This window comes from Brachyistius frenatus, unplaced genomic scaffold (assembly GCF_029030835.1).
Source record: "Brachyistius frenatus isolate BFR_SWC_R1_liver_20210118 unplaced genomic scaffold, ASM2903083v1 Contig_236, whole genome shotgun sequence".
Taxonomy (NCBI): domain Eukaryota; kingdom Metazoa; phylum Chordata; class Actinopteri; family Embiotocidae; genus Brachyistius; species Brachyistius frenatus.
This window is the reverse complement of record NW_027210835.1, coordinates 38,525-59,186: the sequence shown is the minus strand read 5'-3', so window position 1 is coordinate 59,186 and position 20,662 is coordinate 38,525. Positions and strand designations below refer to the sequence as shown.

The 20,662-nt window shown below is 44.2% G+C and overlaps 1 protein-coding gene and 2 long non-coding RNA genes across 12 annotated transcripts; all 3 read right to left on the bottom strand.

Moving 5' to 3' along the window:
- Window positions 1-15: 15 nt before the first annotated feature.
- Window positions 16-352, bottom strand: LOC138633784 (uncharacterized). The gene is made up of 2 exons (XR_011311909.1): window positions 264-352; window positions 16-203 (listed from the first exon to the last, which is right to left on the bottom strand). It is a non-coding gene; the product is annotated as an uncharacterized lncRNA (long non-coding RNA).
- Window positions 353-1,171: 819 nt separating this feature from the next.
- Window positions 1,172-19,389, bottom strand: LOC138633759 (band 4.1-like protein 3). Of its 10 annotated transcripts, none has more exons than XM_069720178.1 (27): window positions 19,310-19,389; window positions 15,279-15,369; window positions 15,017-15,196; window positions 14,489-14,593; window positions 14,341-14,383; window positions 13,923-13,998; window positions 13,707-13,828; window positions 13,496-13,592; window positions 13,250-13,337; window positions 12,213-12,257; window positions 11,267-11,419; window positions 10,985-11,082; window positions 10,739-10,914; window positions 10,315-10,398; window positions 8,352-8,456; window positions 8,169-8,272; window positions 7,905-7,952; window positions 7,756-7,785; window positions 7,455-7,640; window positions 6,423-6,878; window positions 4,688-4,783; window positions 4,363-4,440; window positions 3,319-3,363; window positions 2,758-2,856; window positions 2,521-2,601; window positions 2,227-2,348; window positions 1,174-1,261 (listed from the first exon to the last, which is right to left on the bottom strand). In XM_069720178.1, the coding sequence occupies exons 2-26, from the start codon at window positions 15,357-15,359 to the stop codon at window positions 2,235-2,237; spliced, it is 2,790 nt and encodes a 929-aa protein (XP_069576279.1). In that variant the 5' UTR covers window positions 15,360-15,369; window positions 19,310-19,389; the 3' UTR covers window positions 1,174-1,261; window positions 2,227-2,234. The 10 variants fall into 10 exon arrangements, with proteins under 10 accessions (XP_069576283.1, XP_069576279.1, XP_069576287.1 ...); XM_069720179.1 differs by having other exon boundaries at window positions 1,175-1,261; window positions 2,250-2,348; XM_069720182.1 differs by lacking the exon at window positions 2,227-2,348 and having other exon boundaries at window positions 1,172-1,261.
- On the bottom strand, window positions 9,249-10,293 carry LOC138633788 (uncharacterized). Its single transcript, XR_011311912.1, has 4 exons — window positions 9,897-10,293; window positions 9,661-9,830; window positions 9,437-9,538; window positions 9,249-9,352 (listed from the first exon to the last, which is right to left on the bottom strand). It is a non-coding gene; the product is annotated as an uncharacterized lncRNA (long non-coding RNA).
- Window positions 19,390-20,662: the final 1,273 nt, after the last annotated feature.

The window sequence follows — 20,662 nt, the reverse complement described above, 5'->3', positions numbered from 1 at the left end:
AGAAGAGGACAGAAATTCTCCTTTTATTCATTTTATTTGAGTTTAGTGGGTAAAGACACATTCAGTGTTTCAGTTTATCATAAATAGAATAAAACAGGATGAATATAACCTGACACCAGGGGAAGTGGTCTATCTGTAACCTGACACCAGGGGAAGTGGTCAATCTGTAACCTGACACCAGGGGGGAGTGGTCTATCTGTAACCTGACACCAGGGGGAAGTGGTCTATCTGTAACCTGACACCAGGGGAGTGGTCTATCTAACCTGACACCAGGGGGGAGTGGTCTATCTGTAACCTGACACCAAGGGGAGTGGTCTATCTGTAACCTGACACCAGGGGGAGTGGTCAGTCTGTCTCAGATTACAACACAGATCTTATCAATAAATAAATAGATACAGAAATCAATAAATACATTGACAGATGAGTAAAATCATTTGTAAGGGTTTCCATGGCAAGATGAGAGAATGGCACATTGCTATATCATTATGGGTAAATACAGAGCTGAGTTTTAGCTGCTATACAGAAAGTGGTTACAATCCTTGCAAATCATGCTTTTTTACAGTTTAGACAGGAAGCAGTTTGCACCAGACTATCAGAATAAAGGCTCCAGTTCCTTACCTGGTTATTATTACAGATCTGCGAGATGTGATGCTAACTGTTTGCTGAATGTTTCATAAAGCTGCTGTCTCCTGTCACATAGTCAGGAGCAAACACACCCGAGTTGACCAGCCAATCAGATGTCCAATTTAAACTGTAGGGGAGTGAGGTGTGTGGGGCGGGGCTTGTTTCAGCAATTGCATGAGAATGTTGATTTGTGATGAAGGTTCATCTGAAGTCAACCGCCTGCTTGTCCTTTGCTATGGGAACATGTTGACTGCATCACAGCAGCACCCTGTCTGTCTGTCTCTCACCTTTAAGTATCTAACTTTGTGAAAAATGCTACCACAAAACTTTCGGATAAATCTATTCACACTGTCAAGCTAATGCTAACTGCTCAGAAGCTAACTTAGTCACTGGCCCCGCCCCCAGTCAGACAGACAGGTGTGTGTGTGTGTGTGTGTGTGTGTGTGTGTGTGTGTGTGTGTGTGTGTGTGTGTGTGTGTGTGTGTGTGTGTGTGTGTGTGTGTGTGTGTGTGTGTGTGTGTGTGAGAATCCTCAGTTCCAATAATCTCCACTGGGTATTGCTGCAAAAACTGTCTTAGTTGGCTCTGTAGTCTGGACTACAACTCCCATAATGCAGCAGAGGCCTCAAGAGTCAGTCCTGAAAGTGAGACAGAAGCAGCTGTAAGACAGAATAGAATATAAAATATTTGACTGACACTCCCTTTGTGTGTTTGTGATGACATGAATGTTAGAAAAGTAAACTGATATGAAATAAAACTGAAACCAGTTTTATAGAGTCGCCCTCTGCTGGTGACACGTCGACTTTACCTTTAGTTAAAGTTTTCATTCATCGACGATCTGAGCATCCACCAAAGATCTTGTTCAAGCAAACATAATCTGTGATGTCACACCAATCAAAGAGCTTTTCAGAGTAAAACTGAATGTGACCACCAGAGAGCAACTCGACGTTTTCCCAGCAGCCCACAGTTAGCAGCGTGGCTAAGCTAGCCAGGAGAACAGCATGCTAGTGCTAGCAAGTGTGTTAGCATCGTGTAGCATGTTAATGTCACCACTGTCCTCTCAACAATCTTTGTTTTCAGTAATCATGAACTGGATTCTGGTTTTAAACCATGTTTACTTCTCCAACCGGAACCGAACCTGTGCTCTTCCAGGTGAACAACACCTGAACATCAGGGGGCGGAGTCAAATTCCCTCATTTGGGACTAAAACTATGTCAAACTTGACGGGACAGTGAAAGGTGTCAGTACAGCATGTTAGCATAGCATGTTCGCATAGCAGCGCAGTGATGTCCTGTTGAAGACCACAGGATCAATGAGCCTCTTGATTGATTTATCGCTGATCATCTTCGTGATCAGAAAGTTTTCCACTGATTTTAAGTTAATTCTATGCAGTTCCTCTCAAACAGTTCAGCCAATCAAGTCATTTCCATCTCTTCCTGTGTTCTCCTTCGAGCCAATCGGAGTCTCTGAGCGTGTTTTTCAGAAAAAACACCATGTAAAACATCTAAGCAGAATGTTATTAATGCTGCCATGCACCAAGCAGACAATCAGCAGCCAGCATGAGACTCCACCTGTAGAGGTGGAGCCTGATCCTCCCTGTTACCTGTGATATTATAAGTCAATCACATGATCGGGAGAGACCTCGGTTTCTTTATGGACGACGACTCGGGTGACGGACAGCTCGGGATGCTGCCGCTGCGCCTCGCTGAGTGCTGCTGCCAGAGCCTTCAAGAGAGACACCAGGGTCAGGGCCCGGTCTGGAGAAACCAGGTCCAGAACAAGGTCTAGATACAGGTACCGGTCTGAACCGGTCCTAGTTTTATCTGGATCTGTGTAACCCTATTTCTGTCCCTCGGTTCCGTATTTACTGTTTCAGAGTCGGTGACGATGACGTTACCTCGTCGTGGTCGATTTCTGTGTCGCCAGAAATCACGATTCTCTTCTCGATTCTGGTTTCTGAAATTCCTCCTTTCACCGTCTGAGGAGGAACACGGAGAAACGTTGTCAATTCTGTTTTCTAAAGCTTCCAATGTTTCTAATGTTTCTAATGTTTCCAATGCTTCCAATGTTTCCAATGTTTACCTTGGTGATGAGTGTGGTGGTGGGGGAGGTGTTGCCGTGGTTACAGCGTTACCTTGGTGATGTGTGTGGTGGTGGAGGTGGTGGAGGTCTCTGCGGTGAAGGTCTGGGAGCTCAGCAGCAGGCCTGCAGGAGGATCAGAGTCCACTCGACTCTGAAAAACATCAACACAACTTAACATTATTAATTTGATTTTGACGTTTTTGCTGATTAAACTGGAAGTTGTTGATTTATGGGTGAAACATTTACAGAAGTACTTATTTATATTTAAATAATGCATTTATATTAACTACAGATGTTTAAACCTGCAGATTAAATAAACATTTGTTCCCACAACTGATTGAACCAGCGGGTGAATGCTGACTGAGCATGCCCACCAGCTGAGCCTGCTTACTTCCTGTTTAGCTTTATACCAACTTGAATGGGAATAGAGCAATTCAATCATGTGGCTTTTCAGAACATTATCTTCAGTTTTACTGCTCAGCAGCATCAGATGAGATCAGTGTTGTTGTAATTCCTCTGTCTGACAGCAGGGGGAGACACCTTCTGCAGGCTTAAGTGAACTCAGAACAACCATTTTACAGTGAATAGTAGTAGTAGAGTCAGGTATCCTCACCCCCGGAGCTTCATACGTGAGAGTTTTCCTCATCACCGGGACCTCCTGAAACAGACACACAATTAATCACTCTGCTCTCTGAAGCATTCATGTCACCAGCAGAGGGAGACGTTCAACCTTCAGGATTCATGGGGTCAGGTGTCATGAGGATCAGGAGGATCAGGAGGATCTGTAGGATTAGGAGGATCAGGAGAATCTGTAGGATATGGAGGATCAGGAGGATCTGTAAGATGTGGATCAGGAGGATCTGTAAGATATGGATCAGGAGGGTCTGGAGGATCAGGAGGATCTGGAGGATCTGTAAGATGTGGATCAGGAGGATCTGTAAGATATGGATCAGGAGGGTCTGTAAGATGTGGATCAGGAGGGTTTGGAGGATCTGGAGGATCTGTAAGATATGGATCAGGAGGGTCTGGAGGATCTGTAGGATAGGGATCAGGAGGGTCTGGGGGATCCGGGGCAGGGTTCAGGTGTTACCTCCTTAGGGGGTTCAGACTCGTCGTTGTGTGTCTGACTGGTCGAGTGCCTGGATGTGGCGCGAGGTAAAGAGGGAGGAGGGGAGTTTTCTTCAAACATCCACTCTCCTTCAGCCTCCTGGGAGTTGTCTGAGTCCTCGTTGTCATGGTAACGTTGAGTCCTGGTGGGTCGAGAGCCCAGAACCGAGCTGGGTCTGGTGGGGCTGTTAGTCTCCACGCTAGCTGGCTCCTGTTCAATGAAGCTAACTGCACAGTTAGCATTAATGCTATCCTGATTAGCACTGTTAGCAGTGGGGCTTTGCGCCTGTTTGACTGCAGCATCCAGAGCTTCCTCCACTGCTGCCTGAGCTAACACACTGATAGCATCCTCGCTAGCCTCACTAGCATCATCATCACTAGCCTGGCTGCTGACCTCTTCATCGCTGACCTCATCTCTACCTGTTGGACTGTCGTTAGCATTGTGACTGGCCCATTGCTCTGTGACATCATCAGCATGCATCATGGCGATCCCTGGTGGAGGGGGCGGGGCATTACTAGGAGGTGGGCCTACAAGACGTCCTGTGGCTACCTGAGGCTGCTCTGCCATTGGTTGGTCCTGGTCATGTGACTCGTTCAGCAGGAACACCGTCTCCACCTTCTCTGAAGTCTGAAACAGGAAGTGAAGATAAAAAACAAAAGGTGATCTGGTGGGGGGCGGGGCTACAGCTCAGTGAGGTGTCAGGGTTACATTGTCACATTGTCATTGTATGTACAGTTACATGTAAGTTTTACATGTTACTGTATGTACAGTTACATAGACAGACAGGTGGACAGATGGGTAGACGGACCGGGAGACAGACAGGTAGACAGACAGATGGGTAGACAGACAGGTAGACATACGGGACCTTCAGCACCTTCAGCAGGTTGTGTTCTCTGAAGGTTTTTTGTTCTCTTGCCGACTTCAGCAGAGCCGTCAGTTCAGGAGACATTTCATCAAATGTAGGTTTAGGCTGCACACAACAAACAAACCAACAAACAAAGGTCAGAGAGATAGATGGATAAAGGAAGCTGAATCATAGCTCAGTGATAAAAGTAATAAACAGAAGATAAAAAAAAAGCCTGCAGCCATGCAGAGGGCGGGGTCCGGTGGGCGGGGTTAAAGAGATTGTGGAGAGTAATTCTATTTGTAATCAGTTGATAATTACTAACCACTGTATGAACAATAAACTGATAATGGGATTCTGATGTGACGACAGAGGAAGGGAAAGCAGTAAAACAGAAACACACCTGATCCCCAGCAGCCAATCAAAACCCAGTAAACAGAGGAAATAAACAACAATAAATAGGATAAAACAATAACTCCCTGTGCTCCATTTTGATCAGAAGAGCAGAAACAAAATGGCTCCGGGAGAAGCTGAGGAGTTTAAACTGAATACTGCAGATCCTCGCTGCCCCCTGCTGGAGGAAACCGGTCTTACTGCAGACTGAGAACCGCAGAGACTCCGACATCGTCGCTGACGGACGCTGGCAACTGAGACCAAGAGTTTCTGCGCTGAGTGTTGGAGGAGGTTCTGCCGGTTGCCGCCACTTCTGACTTCAGATTAGTTCAGGTCTGTATAGACGTGTCCCTCTATACACGTGTGTGTTCATTTTGAGTTTGTGTTTGACTGACAGTTAATAACAGAACTTCTTTTGAGCATGTTTTATCTGACGTCATGTGGTGCATGTGCTCTTTAAAGCGTGTGAGTTTCATGTAACAGTGAAAACATGCCACTGACCACGCGTGTACTCATGTTGAGAATAACAGAAAACCCGCCTCTGCTCAGTTATCTGAGTTATGAAACCAGCACCAGTTGATGATGGAGCCCCAACGGTTCTGCAGAACCTCCTCTTCAGACACCAGGACACCTGATGGACCTGGAGGAGACCTAGTTCCTGTACTAGGAAGCAGGCCCAACATCCCATAATATCTCTGTTATCTGTCTTCACTCACAAATGCAAACTCATCAATCAACCAGGGTTTCTCAATCCAGCTCTGAGCACACTCACATAAAAGGGGCGGGGTTTGCAGCGTCTGACCAATCACAAACATGGACAGGTGTCTTCAGCAACAGAAATGTAAAAGGACCTGAAGCAGCAGTTCACCATCCCAGCTGGTGATCAACAGTTACCGCGGAAACCAAAAGGTCACACAGATATGTAATATTGATAATTTTCATCAATCAGTTAATGACCAGGTATAACATTTTTGTATTGTTTGTTTATGTTGTCTTGATCTACTTTGAAGTTTTTGTGATGTTTTAAGTCAGATTTATGCAGAAAAATTTAAAATTATGAAACACCCCTGCAACCTGCTTCAGAGCAGGTTAGTTACCATGGCGATGAACCACCACTGTAACGAAGTAAAACCAGTTAAAGCCCCAGTTCCCCTGCTAACCCAAACCCTGCTTCGTAGTACAGGCCTGATGTTGGTCCTGGTCTCCACAGATTCTGGTCCATCAGGGTTCTGCAGGAGCTGACGTGTTCAGTTTGAACCGGCTCAAATGAGCCATGTTCAGGTACACTTCCTGTTTCAGCGCTGCAGTGGTTAACGTGTCACTGAAAGGATGCTTGTTTCCATGCCAACCACCAACCAGCCAATCAGCATACCACTCTGGCCATAGAAGGAGAAATCCTGCTGGGGACAGGGCTCAGCTCATCCACAGAGGATTTAGGAAGGGGGAGGGCGCTCAAAGATGACATCACAGAGACTCCACCCTCACGAAGATCCACAGTTCTGGCTCCACCTCCATTGATCTCAGCCACAAAGATGACATCACTGATGGCGTCACAAACGCTTGGCGGCTGCTCCAATGGTGAAGTAGGCGTTTTCACCTCACAGATGGTGTTCAGTGGTCCCCCTGTGATGACATCATCAGAGGACACAGGGACCATATGGACCTGCTGGCCCGCCTTAAGGCACGCTGTGGTCACAGGAACGTCAGAGTCGTCACCACTCGTCATAGTAAAGACCCTGCCGGATGCTGTGTCGTAGCTCCGCCCCACTGTGTAGCTCTTCTCTCTGATTGGCTCAGGAGGAGGTTGGTCTGTCATGACCCCGCCCTCCTGGAGCGCACAGGTAAGCAATATCAGACACACACGGAGTGACTGATTAACCAATAAGTGAACAACAGTTGATAGCTGAGGTCAGTAACATTTCCTGGATAAAAACATCGGCAGATAGCTGATGACACCCGAACACCTGTATGATGTCACTTTGTTTGTCTTAAAGATGTTTTCATCTTTGTAGGACCAAACTTTCTATGTTATCACCTGGTTTAACACCTGGATGTACATGCAGGGTTTAAAACATCTGGAACTAAACACGGACCAGTAGGAACCTGACAAACAAAGACTCAAGGTCAGAAGATGGGAGAGACACCTGGAGACACCTGGTGACGCTAGGTGACACCTGGAGACGCCTGGAGACACCTGGAGACACCTGGTGACACCTGGAGACACTTGGAGATGCCAGGTAACACCTGGAGACACTTAGAGACACCTGGTGACACCTGGAGACACCTGGTGATGCTAGGTGACACCTGGTGACGCTAGGTGACACCTGGAGACAGCTGCAGTATGTGTGTTCGACCAGCAGGTGGCTGTGAGCTCTGTCAGGTAACTGTCCTTGGACTGTCTCACCTCATCAGGCTCCAGAGGTTCGATCATCGGGGAGTCATCGACTCGTCGGAGCGGTGAGGAGGCCAGACGCTTCTCCCACTCTGTCAACCCTCCTGCTCCTCCTTCTGCTCCCTCTAAGAAGGAGCGTCTGAGAGCGCTGATGGTGCTCTGAGGTTTCTGCACCTCCTCAGGACTCCCCAACGTCTCCTGAAGACATGAGACAGACAGGAGACAGACGGGAGAAAGATGGGAGATAAGAGAGATGTCAACACTGAGAAAATGGAGAGCAAGGTAACATGAAAGGAAATTCAATCAGATTTACCTGAGTTTTCAAATCTTCATCTTGATCAGACTGTCAGGCAGAGAAATAGAGAGACAGACAAATAGAGAGACAGACAAGTAGAGAGACAGACAGGTTATTAGTAACCAATCATTCCACAGTGGGAGCATTAACTGTGATCAGATCTCTACCTCAGTGGCTGTCAGATCTCCTTCCACAGCTGTATCAGTCAGCTCGGTCTAAACAAACAAATAAATAAACAAACAAACAAACAAACAAACAAGGAAAGAAAGAAAACATGTAACGTGCCCTGAGATTATGTCTTGTGATTTGGTGCTTTAAAAATGAAATGAATACAACTTAACATTTTTACTGTGTCAAAAGCATCTGCACATACAGGTGAGACAGCTGAGATTTATGGCAGAGGTGAAACAGGTAAGACTGGTGTTTGTTACTTTGGTGTCTTGTATCGGAGGACTCTGCTGAGAATTCTCTGTTGCTTTGGTGTCCTCCTCTTCCTCCTCCACCAGCACTTCCTCCTCCACCAGCCCCTCCTCAGCTAAGATAGGAAACAATGAGTTATTTCACAGATTAAGTCAGGTGGTCTCACACCTCTCCTCTGATTGGTTGTTTTTTACCTTGCTCCTCCCTCCTCTCCTCAGTCCTCTTCTCAGGCGTTACCGTAGTGATGAGGTCACTGACAGCGATGGCTTTCGATGCTCCATACAGCCCCGAGCCCATATCTACACACACACACACACACACACACACACACACACACACACACACACACACACACACACACACACACACACACACACACACACACACACACACACACACACACACACACACACACACATCAGCTGTGATGTCATAACTGTGATGTCAACAGCAACATCCACAGAGAGGGTCGCCATAGAAACCAGCAGCAGTAACCATAGTGACCACTGATGCTCAGCCATTCAGTCCTTGTGTTCATCAGCAGAAAAGCATGACAGCACAGTCAGCTGATCAAAGCTCATGGTGCATGCACTGCATGGTCGGCCAAACAGCCAATCAGCACTCAGGACCACCACCAAGCCATGACCAATTGTTATTTAGCATCATACAGCTTGAGGGCCAGGACACAAACAGTGCTAATAATGCTAACAAAGCTAGCAATGCTAACAGTGCTAACTATACAAACAATGCTAGCAAAGCTCAGAGCATTCACTTAATTCAGTTAATACTGCTAGCATGACCTCCTTCCTGTCACAGGAATCTACCACAAAAGTCTAACTAAAGCCCCGCCCCCTCTGTAACCATTAACAGATGGGTGGGGCTTTATTATGACAGACCGATAAATGGTATCTGCTGCTGTTAGGGGAAGAAAAATCTTGACACCTGACTTATTTTACCTGTACATTTGTTTTTACTGTATGCTTGTCTTTACTGTACGCTTGTTTTTACTGTACACTTGTTTTTACTGTATGTTTGTTTTTACTGTACGCTTGTTTTTACTGTATGCTTGTCTTTACTGTACGCTTGTGTTTACTGTACACTTGTTTTTTACTGTATGTTTGTTTTTACTGTATGCTTGTCTTTACTGTACACTTGTTTTTACTGTATGTTTGTTTTTACTGTACGCTTGTTTTTACTGTGTTTGTTTTTACTGTATGTTTGTTTTTCTGTATGCTTATTTTTACAGTACGCTTGTTTTTACCTGTACGCTTGTTTTTACCTGTACGTTTGTTTTTACTGTATGCTTGTTTTTACTGTACGCTTGTTTTTACTGTACACTTGTTTTTACTGTATGTTTGTTTTTACTGTACGCTTGTTTTTACTGTATGCTTGTCTTTACTGTATGCTTGTGTTTACTGTACACTTGTTTTTTTACTGTATGTTTGTTTTTCTGTATGCTTATTTTTACAGTACGCTTGTTTTTACCTGTACGCTTGTTTTTACCTGTACGTTTGTTTTTACTGTATGCTTGTTTTTACTGTACGCTTGTTTTTACTGTACACTTGTTTTTACTGTATGTTTGTTTTTACTGTACGCTTGTTTTTACTGTATGCTTGTCTTTACTGTACACTTGTTTTTACTGTACACTTGTTTTTACTGTATGTTTGTTTTTACTGTGTTTGTTTTTACTGTATGTTTGTTTTTCTGTATGCTTATTTTTACAGTACGCTTGTTTTTACCTGTACGCTTGTTTTTACTGTATACTTGTTTTTACTGTACGCTTGTTTTTACTGTACATTTGTTTTTACCTGTACGCTTGTTTTTACTGTACTTAAAACACCTGCCACACGAGACTCTACAGTTCTGTTGATGACGACAGGTGTGATGGGGTGATGACATCAGCATCAAGCCGACTCTACAGAAAGGAACATGGCTGATGTGACAGTTTCTGTATTTACACTTTCTTTCGTTTGGTGGGTGTGTCCGAGGTGTTAACCAATCAGCAGCAACGTTTTGTCTTGGCTGATGGTGCTCCACATGTGTCAGAATGAAGCAGAACCAATCAGGATGCAGCATTCCCCAACAAGATCCAATCACAGAGCAGAAGTGCAGTACTGCCACAGCCAGCAGCACTTTCACTGCAATACGACGCTCTACCTGCAGGTGCACCACCGTTGGCTTTGGGGGATGCTCTGATGGCTGGAGAGCCAATCAGAGAAGAGGTGGGTGTGGTCCTTGAAGCTGAGGACCAATCAAAAACATCAAATATTACAAAAATGAACTGACCAATCACAAAGAACCGCACCCCACTACTACTACCACTGAGACCAGAACTGAGACCAAAACTATCACTGAGACCAGAACTGAGACCAAAACTATCACTGAGACCAGAACTGAGACCAAAACTGTCACTGAGACCAAAACTATCACTGAGACCAGAACTACCACTGAGACCAGAACTGAAACCAGAACGCCCACTGAGATCAGAACTGAGACCAGAACTACAACTGGGACCAGAACTGGGACCAGAACTACCACTGAGAGCAGAACTGACTTGGAGTAGTATGATGAGTAGAAGTACCTCCATCCAGACTACGGCTCAGAATGTTCCTCTTGCTGATGCATCGTGGGAAATGTGGAGCAGGTCTGGAAATCTGAGCACTGGCTCTGCGACTCTGAATCTGAGTCCGACCACTGTACCGAAACTTTGAACCCAGAGACAGAAACTTCTTCGGAGGTTCTTCTGGAGACACCAGCCTGAGAGACACATAGATCATGGTGACCTTCAACACATCACATGGTGACCTTCAACAACCCGCTGACTCACCTGAAGAAGGAGTGATGCTCCACACAGACCTTCCACAGTCTCTTAGCTGCTCGATGGTTCAGCAGCTTAAAACCAATAATGGACTCAAACTGATCAAACTGGAGGGAGACAGACAAGAGAGACAGACAGGTTGCAGTGAAACCATCAGCAGGTGGTGCTGTGACGTGTTTATAGTGGTTATAGTAGCTCACATTGTTCATGTCATCAAATCACAGATTCAAACATTCACATCCTCCACTGGTGTCTGAACTCTTCCTCGGTGGTGTTCAGGTGTGTCCTTACCTCTCCTGGTCGGATTTTGATGTAGAAGTTGTTCCTTTTGTACGAAATCTTCAAGATCTTTGGCCAAGAGAATCTGTTGATCCTCAGTCTGTCTCTGTAGACCAGCAGGCCGCTACTGCACACGCCCAGCATTATGGCCACGCCCTCTGAGTCCTGCACACACACACACACACACACACACACACACACACACACACACACACACACACACACACACACACACACACACACACACACACACACACACACACACACACACACACACACACACACACACACACACACACACACGATGGGCTTATGAATGACTGACATGGAACAGACCAGGTCAGAGGTCATGTGTCTAATCCTATCTAACATTGAAACACACATTCAGACCACTAGACCACCAGACCACTATACCACCAGACCTCCAGACACCCAGTCTGCCAGACCACCAGACCCTCAGACCACTAGTCCCCCATACTCTCAGACCACCAGACCCGCAGTCAACCTAGACCACCAGACCCTATACCACCAGACCCCCAGTCCCCTAGACCACCAGACCCCCAGTCCCCTAGACTACCAGACCCTCAGACCCCCAGACCTCCAGACCACCAGACCCTCAGACCAATGAAACATCAACTGTTGAATGAAGCTGTGACGTTATGAAAAGATTCAAGTCTGAAACATCAGGATAGAAACGTGACAGAGTCATCGAACACCACAGATGCCTGTCTGTACTGTCTGTACTGTGTCTGTCACTTTAATCAAGTCCTGCACAGCCTCAGATGGGCGGGGTCATGGTGTGAAGGGTGATGTCAGGATTGCTGTGGATTCTGGGTAATCTAGGAACGTCTGTTTGTGACATCATAAAAACAGGAAACACAATAAAAACAATGAGTTGAAGATGTTTGTGTGAACAAAACCACATTTAAACACACCAACACACAGGAAACAGTCTCACCTCCGGCTGAGACGAAGACAAGCAGTCAAAGCGGCCTCCTACCATCTACTCCATTTAGACAGACAGATAGACACACAGGCAGACAGACAAGTGGACAAAACAAGAAATAAACATCTGGTCTAAATTGGGCACACAGTTCTGTTTCTGTAAATATAAAGTGACATAAAGGCGATTGCTCGTCTCTGCACTGAGTCTATTGTTCCTCTTCTGTCCACCAGGTGTCCTATGTGACCTTTGACCTTTCGGCACACCTGCTCTGTATTACTGCCTCCTCAGCCAGCAGCAGCAGAGTTTTACTGGATCTCACACAGAAGTTCTGTCTCTTCTCTCGGTGAGTAAAGTCTGCTTTCACGCGACTGTTGTTCAAATGAAACACCAGCAGACAGACAATCAGCTGACAGATAATCAGCTGATTCTCCGTCCCTCTGATGCGCTGCTGATTGATCTGAACTAGTGATTCATCTTCACTGAGGGACAAAATGGACCAATGGAAAAATCATTAGTCAGCCTGTAACACACACACACCACTCATACACACACACTGGTAAAACAAACCCTCATGCACCGCACCTGCTGCAATACACACACGCATGCTTACACACACACACACACCACTCACACACACACACACGACTCACTCACACATGCGCGCGCGCACATACACACACACACACATACACACACACACACACACACACACACACACACAACTCAGAGATGGAATTGATCATGGACAGGAAGTGGGTCATGTATTGGTGATTGATCCGGTTGTGTGTCGGATGAAACAAACTCATGTTTTATTGTGAGCAGAAGAGGAAACACACACAACCTGAAGATGTAACCACGACAACACACTAAGGTCATCCCTTCCCTCTTACGAGGTCATGTGACCTGCCACTGCTTTGTCTCTGAACTTCAGCTCACGTGATCGATCGGTGCGCAGGTTCACTCGGCTCATATACACAGATACACGACTGCTGACATCACTGATGACATCACAGTCATTGAGAGTCACGGCCAGTTGACGGCGTCGTTACCTTTGCGTGATGCAGGTCGACTCCGTACATTGAAAGCTTCTTTACGTTTTCCAGGAAGTGCATCTCTGCTTCAGCTGGAGTCATTCCTCTGAAAACAAACACAAAGGGTCAGGTGACCAGGTGTGAGAACTACAAAGGGTCAGGTGACCAGGTGTGAGAACTACAAAGGGTCAGGTGACCAGGTGTGAGAACTACAAAGGGTCAGGTGACCAGGTATGAGAACTACAAAGGGTCAGGTGTGATCACCTGTAGGTTCGGTGCAGCTCCGCGATCTTCTCCTCCATTTCTTTAGTTTGATTTGGAGCGAAACACAGTTCACTGATGTAATCTGATCCACACTCATCTGCAACACAGAGACAGACAGGTGGTCAGACAGACAGACATGTGGTTAGACAGACAGGTGATCAGACAGACAGGTGGACAGACAGACGGGGCACAGCTTCAGAGGTTTCAGTACCGGGGTCGTAGTCGCCAAGCTCTGATTGGACGGTATAGGAGCCAAGGACGGTGTGAGTCGCAAAGGAACAAGGAAGACGACCAGAAACGATATCTTGTCTCAGCTGGAGACACAGGAAGTACCTGCAGACAGACAGGAAGACACCATCTTCCTCACCAGCTGGAAACATGAGAGACGGACACCGTTGAGCTTTGATTGACAGGTGTGTGGACCTACCTGGTGATGTCCTCTGACAGCTGGGTGGGGTCAGGAGGGTAAAACTTTACATTGAAGGAGAAGTTCCAGGGAACGCCTGAGATGGAGAGCAGGTATTAGTTCACACAATGCCTGATCTCACCTGAGGTCTCAGGATCTGTGGTTACCATGGTAACTTCAGGTTTAACTCTCATCATAGTTTAATATTCGCTCTGTGACAGGACAGCTTTTCATGTTTGTGATTGGTCAGGGGCTGCAAGCCGCGCCCCTTGTATGTGAGCGTCCTCAGAGGTAAATTGAGACACCCTGTTTGATTGATGAGTTGAAGAGCAGTTTCATGTTTGTTAGGGACAGGTGAGAGAGATATTATGGGATGTTGATGTTAACGAGTCCTTTACTGATGGATGGATGGAAACTGCCCAATCAGAAGCCAACTCACCTCTGACCTGCTTCTTCATATCCTTCGCTGGGTCCAACCAGTTCTACAATACAAAGGTCAAAGGTCAGAGACAGACAGGTTACAGACAAACAAGGTTACAGACAGACAGACAGACAGACGGACAGCTTACAGGCAGACATACGGGTACCTTGTTGTTGTCTGTGTCTCTGAAGGACAGGGCGAAGTAGTCTCTCTCCAGCAGGTTCACGTGTTCACAAACTTTATCAAAGAGTGGAAGACCTCGAGATCGTTTCTGACAGAGAGACACGGTTACTGAAGGTTACTGAAGGTTCTACTGGTTCTACTGGTTTACTAGTTTATTGGTTTGCTAGTTTACTGGTTCTACTAGTTTTCTGGTTCTAATGGTTCTACTGGTTCTACTCGTTCTGGTTGTACTGGTTTACTATTTCTACTGGTTGTACTGGTTGTACTCATTTACCATTTCTACTGGTTGTACTGGTTTACTATGTCTACTGGTTGTACTGGTTGTACTGGTTTACTATTTCTACTGTTTGTACTGGTTTACTATTTCTACTGGTTATACTGGTTGTACTGGTTGTACTGATTCTACTGGTTTACTGGTTTTACTGATTCTACTGATTCCACTGGTTCTCCACCCCCCTCCACCTGTCTCCCCTCCACCCCCCTTCACCTGTCTCCCCTCCACCCATCTCACCTCCATGGTGCAGCTGAACAGCGACCCGTCCAGCAGGGTGACTCTGGTCTGCATCGTCCTGAAACTCAGCGGGTTTCTAGCCGGAGAGCGAGCAATGCGACTGCTTGATGACAGGTGACTGGCCGAGTCTTCGGCCAATGAGCTGTGAGCTTGGCTCTGGGAAGTCCCACTGTCCCTTCCCTGAGGATACAGGAAGTGATGTCAGATTTCACGGGAGCACTGCCACAATGTTTGTTGATCGTTCAGTTCGTCGTGACTTTACCTGTTTTGGTGTGGAGTGGGCGGCGGCTTCAGGGAAACACTCAGCCTCTGTGGGCTGGTCCTGACCTGGCTCTGTCGTCATGGTGATTCACCTGCGAGACAGTAATGGTACGATATAATCGCAGCAGTCATCAGGAGGTGGTGGAGACCAAACCAGAGCTACAACAGACGCCCTCGTTTGACCGTCGGTTTGATCACCAGTTCAACACGATGAACAGCAAGTCGCTGGAACTAGTTTTATCGATAGTTTCTAAATGTGAAGCGGCTCAATGATAGAGACTGATGTAGAGAGTGATGTAGAGACTAATGTCAACTGATGTAGAGACTGATGTAGAGACTAATGTCAACTGATGTAGAGAGTGATGTAGAGACTAATGTCAACTGATGTAGAGGCTGATTTAGAGACTGATGTAGACTGATGAAGAGACTGATGTCAACTGATGAAGAGACTGATGTAGAGACTGATGTAGAGACTAATGTCAACTGATGTAGAGACTGATGTAGAGACTAATGTCAACTGATGTAGAGGCAGATGAAGAGACTGATGTAGACTGATGAAGAGACTGATGTAGAGACTGATGTCAAATGATGTAGAGACTGATGTCAACTGATGTAGAGACAGATGTAAAAACTGATGTCAACTGATGTAGAAACTGATGTAGAGACTGATGTCAACTGATGTAGAGACTGATGTAGAGACAGATGTAAAAACTGATGTCAACTGATGTAGAGACTGATGTAAAAACTGATGTCAACTGATGTAGAGACTGATGTAGAGACTGATGTAGAGATTGATGTCAACTGATGTAGAGACTGATGTAGAGACTAATGTCAACTGATGTAGAGACTGATGTCAACTGATGTAGAGACTGATGTAGAGACTAATGTCAACTGATGTAGAGACTGATGTCAACTGATGTAGAGACTGATGTAGAGACTAATGTCCGCTGATGTAGAGAGTGATGTAGAGACTAATGTCAACTGATGTAGAGAGTGATGTAGAGACTAATGTCAACTGATGTAGAGGCTGATGTCAACTGATGTAGAGACTGATGTAGAGACTGATGAAGACTGATGAAGAGACTGATGTAGACTGATGAAGAGACAGATGTCAAGTGATGTAGAGACTGATGTAGACTGATGAAGAGACTAATGTCAACTGATGTAGAGGCTGATGAAGAGACTGATGACTGATGAAGAGACTGATGTCAACTGAAGAAGAGACTGATGTAGAGACTGATGTCAAATGATGTGGAGACTGATGTAGAGACTAATGTCAACTGATGTAGAGGCTGATGTAGAGACTAATGTCAACTGATGTAGAGGCTGATGTAGAGACTAATGTCAACTGATGTAGAGACTGATGTCAACTGATGTAGAGGCTGATGTAGAGACTAATATCAACTGATGTAGAGGCTGATGTCAACTGATGTAGAGACTGATGTAGAGACTGATGAAGACTGATGAAGAGACTGATGTAGACTGATGAAGAGACAGATGTCAAGTGATGTAGAGACGGATGAAGAGACCGATGTAGACCGATGTAGAAACTGATGTAGACTGATGTAGAGACTGATGTAGACTGATGTAGAGACTGATGTCAACTGATGTAGAGACTGATGTCGACCGATGTAGAGATTGATGCAAACTGATGAAGAGACTGATGTTGATTGATGTAGACTGTTGTAGAGACTGATGTAGACTGATGTAGAGACTGACGTAGAGACTGGTATAGACTGATGTAGAGACTGACGTAGAGACTGGTATAGACTGATGTAGACTGTTGTAGAGACCGATGTTGACTGATGTAGACTGTTGTAGAGACTGATGTAGACTGATGTGGACTGTTGTAGAGACTGATGTAGACTGATGTAGAGACTGACGTAGAGACTGGCATAGAGTGATGTAGATTGTTGTAGAGACCGATGTTGACTGATGTAGACTGATGTAGACTGTTGTAGACTGATGTGAACTGTTGTAGAGACTAATGTTGTCTTGTGTCAACAGAAAGGGTCTACAAACTTTAAAAACGTCTCAAAACATTTGATTGGAAGAGAAGCATCGTCTTTTAACGCAGCATCACAGAGTACCATGGTTACCATCTGCTGACCCCATCCAACTGATAGGTGAACGGTTGCCATGGTAATGGGAGAGGGCAGAGAGAAGGATTAGAGCCGAGAGACAATCTGATGTAATCTGGTTTGGATTCAGACAGGCAACGATGATGTGTGTGTGTGTGTGTGTGTGTGTGTGTGTGTGTGTGTGTGTGTGTGTGTGTGTGTGTGTGTGTGTGTGTGTGTGTGTGTGAGGAGGAGGAGGAGGGGAAGAAGTTTCAGACTCACACACACCGATCACATTGATCTAACATACAAGACTGTTTGGGAAAATAGTGCAATCTGGAGAAATCTCTGAACACAAGGGACAAGGCTGGAAACCAATATTGGATGGTGGTGATCTTCGGGCCCTCAGGCAGCACTGCATTAAAAACACACTATTCTGGAGTGGAAATCACTGCATGGGCTCAGGAACACTTGTGAAAACCATCGTCTGTGAACACAGTTCATCGCTGCGTCCACAAATGCAGGTTAAAACTCTCCAAAGAAGAAACCAGATAGAAACATGATCCAGAAACACCGCCGCCTTCTCTGGACCGAGATCATTGAAGATGGACTGAGGTGAAGTGGAAAACTGTCCTGAGGTCTGAGCTCTTGTTAAAAGAAGTGATGTAACACAGCAGTAAACATGAACCTGTCACAACTTTATTAAACGTGTTGTTGCCATCTAATTCAAAGTGAGCAGATATTTTAATTAAACAACAAAATGTCTTAGTTTTAACATTTAATATGTTGTCTTTGCTCTATTTTATGAGTTTGTGATTTAAACATCATTGCATTCTGTTTTTATTTACATTTTACAGCATCAATACCTTTTGGAAATGGGGTCTTACATTATATTATAAATCATATTATAGATCATATTATAAATCATAAATCATATGAATCATATTATAGATCATATTATTAATCATGTTATAGATCATATTATAGATCATATAAATCATATTATGAATCATGATATATAATATTATAAATCATAGATCATATGGATCATATAGATCATTATAAATCATATAGATCATATGAATCATATTGTAGATCATATTATAAATCATATTAATCATATTATAGATCATAAAAATAATATAGATCATATAAATCATATAGATCATATTCATCATATAGATCATATTATAAATCACATTATAGATCACAAATCATGAATCATATAGATATTATAAATCATATAAATCATAGCTCATATTATAAATCATATGAATCATATTATAGATCATATAAATCATATTATAGATCATATTATAAATCATAAATCATATGAATCATATTGTAGATCATATAAATCATATTATAGATCATATTATAAATCATATAAATCACATTATAGATCATATTATAGATCATATGAATCATATAGATAATATTAAAAATCATGAATCATATTATAAATCATATGAATCATAGTATAGATCATATAAATCATATTATAGATCATATTCTAAATCATAGATCATATGAATCATTATAAATCATATTATAAATCATATAGATCATATTACAGATCATATTACGAATCATGTTATGGATCATATTACGAATCATATTATAGATTATAGATTTTAGATTACTTCATAGATTAGCGGTTGGCTATTCTCAGTGTCTGTAACGGAGATTTGCGGTGGGAGTTTCCGGTGGTCGGGAGTGTCCCCGTGTGTGTGAGTCTTTGTGGTCCTGCAGCAGGAAGCGCGCGCGCACACACACACACATACACACACACACACACACACACACACACACACACGGAGCTGCAGAGTGATGAAGCAGAAATGATGCTCTCTCTCTCTCTCTCTCTCTGATTATCGAGAACAAATTACTGATCACTTCTATAACCTTTCTCCTCCTCCTCCTCTTTCTCCTCCTCCTCCTACTCTTCAGTAAATCAAAGCATCATCTTTACCTGTCCTCGTGCAGGACGCTCGCCCTCTTCCTCCCGGTAACGGACAGCTTTTTATTCTACGTCATCTCTTACTACGACACACCGCGGCGACAGTTGAGCGGTGACGTAATGACGCACGGTGCAGAGTAGCTGTTCTTATGAAAGCATTGTGGGTCTGTTTGTAGTTTTAAGACCTTTAATGACGTGCAGCTGGTTGTTGAAGTAAAATCAGTTCATGACAATTATTGTGGATTATAGATAATTAAATCATTAAACATGAAAAATGATAGTAAATCATTAAAATATTAAATATCATAACTGATAATGAATTATTAAAATATTATAACTAATAATTGAATTGAATTGAACTAAACTAAATTATACTAAACTAAATTAAAGATTTTTACAGTCATCGTTAAACTGCTTCACAGTTCAGTTTTACTATATTATAAAACTGTGTAAACACGTGACCATATATTTCCAGGTCACATGATAATGAACAAACTGCACAACATGTGTGTGAAACCTCCAGGAAGAGTCTTTGAGTGTGTATTACTCACCCGTGGAGACAGGAAGTGACCGATTGAGACAAAAGAAGAAGAAAACATGTTAATTCATGGAACTGATGTTCTTCATTCTGTTGACAAGAAAACAATTATTCTGAAATCTTCTCTCATCACTGAGGAAGACTGTGAAACAGTATAGCTGTCTGTCTCTGTCTCTTAGCAGATGTTCTCCACCTCTGGTTCTGGTTCTGTTGAAGGGTTCTTCCTGTTAAGTTTTTCCTTCCCTTTCATGTTGAACTGTTGGTTCCTCTGTGATGTTCTGAGGTTCTGTTGTTGGAACTTTAGTGGGTTAAAGAACCTGACATCATAGACATATATACATAGACATATATATACATAGACATATACACTCACCGGCCACTTTATTAGGTGCACTTTTTCAACTACTCGTTAACGCGAATATCTAATCAGCCAATCACATGGCAGCAGCTCAATGCATTGAAGCATGTAGACATGGTGAAGACGAGCTGCTGAAGGTCAAACGGAGCATCAGAACAGGAAGAAAGGTGATTTCAGTGATTTGAAGGTGGCAGGTTGTTGGAGCCAGACGGGCTGGTCTGAGTATTTCACTAACTGATGATCTACTGGGATTTTCACCCATAACCATCTCTAGCTTTACAGAGAACGGTCCGACAAAGAGAACATATCCAGTGAGCTGCAGTTCTCTGGGCGAAGATGCCTCGTTGATGTCAGAGGTCAGAGGAGGTCAGCCAGACTGGTTGGAGATGATAGAAAGGAAACAGTAACTCCAATAAGCACTCGTTCCAACCGAGAAGATCTGAACAACACGTGGAAGCTTGAAGCAGAC

Excerpts from the sequence above, each read along its gene's own strand:
- LOC138633759 (XM_069720178.1), bottom strand. The coding sequence starts at position 15,359 with ATGACGACAGAGCCAGGTCAGGACCAGCCCACAGAGGCTGAGTGTTTC. Across the intron at positions 8,273-8,351 it reads GGAGAGGAGGGAGGAGCAAG|CTGAGGAGGGGCTGGTGGAG; the intron begins GTAAAAAACAAC and ends TTCCTATCTTAG. Across the intron at positions 2,602-2,757 it reads CCACCACACACATCACCAAG|ACGGTGAAAGGAGGAATTTC; the intron begins GTAACGCTGTAA and ends GTTCCTCCTCAG.